Source organism: Hylobates moloch, unplaced genomic scaffold (genome assembly GCF_009828535.3).
Source record: "Hylobates moloch isolate HMO894 unplaced genomic scaffold, HMol_V3 SCAFFOLD_5, whole genome shotgun sequence".
NCBI lineage: Eukaryota > Metazoa > Chordata > Mammalia > Primates > Hylobatidae > Hylobates > Hylobates moloch.
Window position 1 is genome coordinate 117209818 of NW_026652280.1, and position 8166 is coordinate 117217983.

The following is an 8166-nucleotide window of genomic DNA, read 5'->3' on the forward strand; positions in this document are numbered from 1 at the left end:
GCTATAAAATGGAATATTTTGCAACTATTACAAAGGATGTAAGTGAAAACTTGACATGGAAAGACATTTATTCTAAACTCTGTAAAGAAGGCCAGCTACAGAATTGTACCTACAGTATGTATGTCAATTTTGCTTACAAAAAAAAAAAAAACAAAAACCATGCTGGGCGTGGTGACTCAGCCTGTAATCACATTTTGGGAGGCTGGAGTGGGAGGATCTATTGAAGCAAGGAGTTTAAGACCAGCCTGGAAAACACAGCGAGACCCCCATCTATACAAAAAATGTAAAAATTAGCCAGGCATGATGGCTTGAGGCTGTGGTCCTAGCCAGTCGAGAGGCTGAGAGGGGAGGATAGCTTGAACCCTGGACGTCGGGGTTGCAATGAGCTATAATCGTTCTACTGCACTACAGCCTGGGTGACAGAGGAAGACCCTGTCCCCCAAAAAAATTACTTTAAAAAGGCAAACGAAAAACCATTAAAAGTATACATTTGCAAAGACAACTATCTGAAAGGATATTCTCCAAGAAGTTAAAAGTCATCTTTGGACAGTGGGGCCATAGGTGTTTTCCTGTTTTTACCAGCTTTATAATTAATTTTTAAAAGTTATTTTCAAGTAGTCGTACCCAGTCTTCCTTACGAGTTAGGACTCAAATGCCACTCTCTTCCCCTAAACTGTCCTGAGTCCCCTCACCATAATAAGCACCAATGTCTTCGTTAAAATCCCGACACTGCCAACACTCAGCTAGGGGGTTGAACCTTGCTCCATCTCGTCCTTTAGTCCCTGTGTGCGTCTTTCCCCCTACAAGCCTATTGACCCCCTCCCAGAGGTCCCGTGTCTTCCCCGTACTTGCCCCACAGGCTAGATCAGACCCTGTCTGACCCCTGGGTTACTGTAAAACTTAAGATGTGTCCCCTAGGTCTCGGAGTCGGTTGAACTAGGGTCCAAAGGTTAAAAAACACTGACACAAAATGCCAGGCCACGAACTGAAGCACTGAGGCCCGGCTGCAGACCTCTCTCCCGAGAGGGGAATAATCCGTGCCGGCCGGTTCCGCCATGGAGCCAGCTGCGGGTCACCTCGACGGTCACCGCGCGGGCAGCTCAAGCCTTCGCCAGGCTCTGTGCGGCGGAAGCGCAGTGATGTTTTCCAGTAAAGAACGCGGACGTTGCACCGTGATCAATTTTGTCCCTTTGGAGGCGCCGTTACGGTCCACGCCCCGCTCGCGTCAAGTGACTGAGGCCTGTGGTGGAGAAGGACGTGCGGTGCTGCTGGGTTCTGAGCCGGGGTGGTCGGTGGGTGGGATGGAGGCGACCTTGGAGCAGCACTTGGAAGACACGTGAGTAGTGCGCGCCTCTTCGGCCTGTCCTGAGGTCGCGGCGGAAGAACTTGAGCGGAACGAAAGGCGCGAGCTGCGAGTACCGGGCAGGGCGTCTCGGGGACGTCACGCGACCCCCGGGACATGGGATGAGGGGGCTAAGCCCTACCCAAGGCCGCAGGGCGGGGCGGGTGACCCAGAATTAAAATCCTGCCGGGCACCGCACATTCCCTCTTAAGCGAGTCTTCCGGGCCCAGGCCACGGGCCAAAACTACCTAGCTCGTTGTTGAAATCGTCTTTACGGTCAGGGTGGTTCTGCGGAAGTTTTAGGAAACGGGTTGACTTTTGGGAAGATTGTGCCAGTTGTGCAGAGTCGAGCCCTGCAGTGTAAACAAACACGTATCTCCTGTGTGTAACCTATCAGTTACTTGGTGCTTAAGTAGATAAAAGATCATTCTTTAAATTTTTCGAACAAGCAATATCTATGTAAAATTCAAAACTGGAAAAGTATAAAGGGTACAGAGAGACACCTGCCTCCCACCGATGTCCCTCAGCTTCCACTTACCCTCCAGTAGGTAACTTGAGTTTTTCAACAGTTGTTTTAAATGAGTTAGTACTAAAACATGCGTTTTTAACAAGAGTGAAAACATTCTAGATGTTTTTCACGCAGTGTTTGTGGCCCTCCAAAACTCAGCAGTACTTAGCACATTTTTTTCTCTCATCAGAGAGAAACTGGTTTATTTCAATTAATTAATTAGAACTTAATTTTTTTTCTTTTTTTTTTTTTGAGACAGAGTTTCGCTCTTGTCTCCCAGGCTGGAGTGCAATGGCGCGATCTCGGCTCACCGCAACCTCTGCCTCCCGGGTTCAAGCGATTCTCTTGCCTCAGCCTCCCGAGTAGCTGGGATTACAGTCATGCGCCACCACGCCCGGCTAATTTTGTATTTTTAGTAGAGACAGGGTTTCTCCATGTTGGTCAGGCTGGTCTCGAGCTCCTGACCTCAGGTGATCCGCCCACCTCGGCCTCCCAAAGTGCTGGGATTACTGGCGTGAGCCATCGCGCCCGACCCTAGAACTTAATTTTTTTCTTAGGGTGTGACAATGAAAAAAGATTGAGAAACATTGATTTAAAGCACTTAAACAATGCCTGGTACATAGAACACCTGTATGTTTGTACTTATTTAAGTCCTTTTTCTCCCATTATGTACTTCAACTCTCTTGTGTTCCTGGAATTAGAATGAAGAATCCCTCCATTGTTGGAGTCCTGTGCACAGATTCACAAGGACTTAATCTGGGTTGTAAGTATCTCTCATACCAACTATTTGATGAATTGCATAGCATCTGATGTTGACTTGGAGCCTAGCGTGCCATTATTTTCTAGTTTTTATTTCCTGTTACCTTGCCAGTTCTGAGTTTGAGAGTAGAAATTATCTCCAAATAACAGTATCAGAAAATTGAAACTTTTCAGTTGGTATTTATGAAGGAAGATGTTCCTTGCAGTCCTATAGCAATAAATAGTTGTCTCTACTAAAAATAATATTTGTATCATTTTAAATTGAGTCTAGAAAGGACTTCAGATAATGACAGCTGTTAACTATTTATTGAATGTATGCCATATGCTGAGACTGCTAGGCTCTAAATACATTATCTTTAATTTTCACAACAACCCAGCAAGGTGGGTGGTGTACAATTTTTAAGCTCAACTACGCTAAACAAGAAGTGAATAGGCAGTAAAATGGGATTTCAGTGTTGGACATACCTGGTCTCAACCCCTTGCTCTTTCATTTGTTAGTAGTGTGAACGTGGACCAAAAAACTACCTTTTAGGGCTTCATTTTCTTCACTGGGTTGTTATTTAATAATGGTAATAATCATAGAATTATATTTATCGAGCTGTTATGTGGCAAGCACCATTGTAAGTGCTTTACATATACTCTTTTATTCCTCAAAACAACCCAGGGAGGTAGAAAAAGAAATTGAGGGGCCAGGTGCAGTGTCTCACGCTTGTAATCCCAGCACTTTGGGAGGCCAAGGTGGGCAGATGACTTGAGCCCAGGAGTTCATAACCAGCCTGTGCAACACAGTGAGACCCCCCCATCTCTATTTTTAAAATAAACATATATATATATGTTTTTAAAATTTAAAAAAGGGGCCGGGTGCGGTGGCTCACACCTGTAATCCCAACACTTTGGGAGGCGGAGGTGGGTGGATCACCTGAGGTCAGGAGTTCGAGACTAGCCTGGCCAACATGGTGAAACCACATCTCTACTAAAAATGCAAAAAAAATTAGCCAGGCATGGTAGCAGGTGCCTGTAATCCCAGCTACTCGGGAGGCTGAGGCAGGAGAATCGCTTGAACCTGGGAGGCAGAGGTTGCAGTGAGCCGAGATTGCACCATTGCACTCCAGCCTGGACGACTAAGAGCGAGACTCTGTCTCAAAAAATAAAAAAAGAAACTGATACACAGAGGTTAAATAACTTGCCTGAGGTCATACAGCTAGTAAGTCCTTAAGCTAGGAATTTTGTCTGGCCCCTGAGGCCTCTTAATCACATTTTTTTTTTTTTTTTTTCTCTGTCACCCAGGCTAGAGTGCAGTGGCACGATCTTGGCTCACTGCAACCTCCGCTTCCCAGGTTCAAGCAATTCTCCTGCCTCAGCCTCCTGAGTAGCTGGGATTACAGGCGCCTGCCACCACGCCCAGATAATTTTTGTATTTTTAGTAGATACAGCGTTTCACCATGTTGGCCAGGCTGGTTTCGAACTCCTTATCTCAGGTGATCCACCCACCTCCGCCTCCCAAAGTGCTGGGATTACAGGAATGAGCCACTACACCTGGCCTAATCACGATATTTTAAGGTTATATAATATGTATAAAATGCTTACATAGAACTGAGACATAATACTTAATAAATGGTAGCAATTACAGATGAGGAAATAAGTTTGGAAAGGTAAATAAGTAAAGCATTCAGTTAATTAGTGACAACTAGTAAACCCAAGACTTGTTGCTCCTAACGCAGGAATGTTTAAAGCTCTGAATTTTTACTGGAAGGGTAACTGAAAGAGGTAATCTGTGTAACTCAGTTATGTTTAACATGCAGATCAGTCATTTGGGAGAAAAAGGGTAAATTTTTGGAAGCATTTGCCAGGCTCACTAATGGAAAGACTGAAATTCAGGTATGGAAATCTAAAACTAAATGAGTTCCTTCCAGAAACCTTCAAGGCCCAAACGTCAGCATCGGACCTGGTCAAAATGTTTTGTATAGTAATAATACATCCATATGCTCTGCCATAGTGGCATGTCTATTACCTGATTTGATTTCAGGTACAGTTAACTTTGTGTTGCCTTTATATACAGAAATATATTGTGAAGTACACTTAGTAATTAATTTTCGTACCTAGAATTTATAGGTACTTTTGTACCCGAGATTTAGTTACTATAATATATACAGACTAATACAAACGTTAATAAAAAGACAATTCTGTTGACATTTTAAAACAGCCAGCTAGCTTATTCTAGCAGAAATACTCTGTGAGCAATCAGGTGACATATATCATCTCTATTTTCCAGGCCGTGGGACCCTGTCAGATGAGCATGCTGGAGTGATATCTGTTCTAGCCCAGCAAGCAGCTAAACTAACCTCTGACCCCACTGATATTCCTGTGGTGTGTCTAGAATCAGATAATGGGTGAGTAGATTTCAGCAGATCCTTTCCTTTTTGTTCAGAAAAATTCCTGGTAAAATTGGCCGGGGCTGACCCTTTGTTCATCAATGATTCCTTATTCAGACTACTTTGGGAAAAGTTCTTAATCGTTTGGACCACAGGAACAGACAAGTTGATCCCTAAAGCTAATGTGCTCTCAGGCCACAATACTATTTAAATGAAGAATCAGAATTGGCAGAAGCTATCAGTTTAACAACAAAAAGAAAGTAATAAATAGCACAAAGGAAAACTAATCAGAGAATAAAAATTACTTTTTTTTTTTTCTTTTTGAGACAGGGTGTTGCCCTGTCACCAGGCTGGAGTACAGTGTTGTGATCATGGGTCACTGTGACCTCAACCCCACCAGGCTCAAGTGATTCACCCAACTCAGCCTCCCGAGTTGTAGCTGAGACTACAGGTGTGCACTACCACACCCAGCTAATTTTTGTATTTTTTTTGTAGAGATGAGGTTTCACCATGTTTACCAGGCTGGTCTCGAACTTCTGGGCTCCAGTAATTTGCCCACCTCAGCCTCCCAAAGTGCTGGGATTACAGGAATGAGTCACTGCGCCCAGACAAAAATTACTTCTAAAGTAATAAAATTACTAAAGATATTCCAAGTGATGGTCCTCAGAATAATATGTGAAAAAAAGTATATATATACAACTGCTACTATCACAGCCTTGTAAAAAGAAAAAACATACAGTCATGCATTGCTTAACAATGGGGATACGTTCTGAGAAATGTGTCAGGCAATTTTGTTGTATGAACATCATAGAGTGTACTTAAACCTAGGTGGTATACCCTATTACACACCTAGGCTGTATTGCTCTTAGACTACAAAGATTTGTAGCCTGAATAATGTAGGCAGTTATAACAGTGGTATTTATGTATCTAAACATAGAGAAGATACAGTAAAAATATGGTATAGAGAAATTTTTTAAAAGGTATATCTGAATAGGGCACTTACCATGAATGGAGCTTACAAGACTGGAAGTTGCTCTGAGTGAGTCAATAAAACTTTTTGACCTTTATAATAACACTTAAAACAATTGTACAGCTGTACAAAAATTATTTTTCTAAATTTTTTTTTTTCACTTTTTAGACTTTTTTGTTAAAAACAAAGAAGAAACACACATTAGCCTAGGCCTGCACAGGGTCAGGATCATCAATATTACTGTCTTCTACCTCCACATCTCCCACTGGAAGGTCATCCAGGGCAGTAACGTGCATGGAGTTGTCATCTCCTGTAATGATGATACCTTCTGGAATACCTCCTAAAGGACCTGTCTGAGGCTGTTTTATAGTTAACCTTGTCTTAATAAGTAGGAGTAGTATACTCTAAAATAATGATAAAAAGTAGGCCGGGCATGGTGGCTCACACATGTAATCCCAGCACTTTGGGAGGCCAAGGCGGGCAGATCACTTGAGGTAAGGAGTGCGAGACCAGCCTAACCAACACGGTGAAACCCTGTCTGTACTAAAAATACGAAAATTAGGCATGGTGGCAGGCACCTGTAATCCTAGCTACTCAGGAGGCTGAGGCAGGAGAATTGCTTGAACCTGGGAGGCAGAGGTTGCAGTGAGCTGAGATCATGCCACTGCACTCCAGCCTGGGCAACAGAGCAAGACTCCATCTCAAAAAAAAGAAAAAAAGTATAGTAAATACATAAACCATAGCATAGTCATTTATTATTATCAAGTGTTATGTACTGTACATAATTGTATGTGCTATACTTTTTATGACTGGCAGCACAATTTGTTTACACCAGCATTACCACAAACATGTGAGTAGTGTGTTGTGCTGTGTAACGCTGGGACAGTTAAAAGGTCACTAGGCAATAGGAATTTTTCAGTTCCATTATAATCTTACGGGACCGCCATCATATGTAGGGTCCACTGTTGACTGAAGCATTGTTGTGCAGCACATGACTGTATCATATACATGCAGAGAAAACAAGGACCAGGAAAGCCTTTTTTTTGTAGTTCCAGCTACTGAGGTGGCTGAAGCAGGACAGACAGAGCAAGCCACTGTCTCAAAAAAAAAAAAAAAGATTCGCTTCAACCTTTATAGTTCTCAACAACAGAATTGTGCATAAGCAAGCACAAAAGACTGATTTGTTGAACTTGAATGTAGTTCTGTTGCTCTAGCAATTTAACATTTGACAGTATAAAAACCTCCAGGATATTATTTATCCAAAAATATTAAGCATCTACAAATATAAGGTGCTATGTGGATTGCTTGAACCCAGGAGTTTGAGGCCAGCCTGGGCAACATAGCAAGACAGTGCCTCAAAAAAACCAAAACAAAGAACCAGGGAAATATTAACAGTGGTTGTCTGTGTGTAGTAGGATTAAGGATTCATTTCATGTTCATATGCTGTATGTTTATATATTTCCCAAATGTTTTGTTATGTTTAAATATTGCTTTTATACATAGAAACAATTACATTATTTTATACATTGTATCCTAAACCAAACAACATCTTTAATCTTACAGTGAAGTCCCACTGATAACGTTTTACTGAATATTTTCTTCCTTGCATTTCAGGAACATTATGATCCAGAAACATGATGGCATCACAGTGGCAGTGCACAAAATGGCCTCTTGACGCCTCATATCTGTTCTTCAGCAGCCTGTCATAGGAACTGGATCCTACCTATGTTAATTACCTTATAGAAATACTAAAGTTCCAGTAGTTAGGCCATTCATTTAATGTGCATTGGGCACTTTTCTATTTATTTAAGAGTCAATTGCTTTCTAATGCTCTATGGACCGACTATCAAGATAGTAAGAAAGGATCATGTTTTGAAGCAGCAGGTCCAGGTCACTTTGTATATAGAATTTTGCTATATTCAATAAATCTGTTTGGAGGAAAATGGATCTTTTCTAGATTCTTTAAACTTAACCAAATGTTCTTTTTGTTCAGTTATCAAATTGTAATTTTTTTAAAAGGTCTTTGTTCTAAATTATTTTTGTTTAAGAAGCTTCCTGAAATACCTATATTCTCACAGGTACGTCCATGGATCCCACCGCTGTGCAGTCAGAAATCTACATATAACTTTTGACCCGTCAGTAGCCTACTGACTTAAACAGTAACACTAGTTTTCTATGTTTTATGTCTTCTTTTTTTTGTTTTTTGTTTTTTTTT

The 8166-nt window shown here is 41.7% G+C and overlaps 1 protein-coding gene across 1 annotated transcript; it reads left to right on the top strand.

The window, feature by feature from the left end:
- The first annotated feature begins 995 nt into the window (after positions 1–995).
- Positions 996–7896, top strand: LAMTOR5 (late endosomal/lysosomal adaptor, MAPK and MTOR activator 5). Its single transcript, XM_032155055.2, has 4 exons — positions 996–1336; positions 2552–2613; positions 4882–4999; positions 7566–7896. Exons 1-4 carry the CDS (start codon positions 1056–1058, stop codon positions 7624–7626), a joined length of 522 nt encoding a protein of 173 aa, XP_032010946.1. The 5' UTR covers positions 996–1055; the 3' UTR covers positions 7627–7896.
- Positions 7897–8166: the final 270 nt, after the last annotated feature.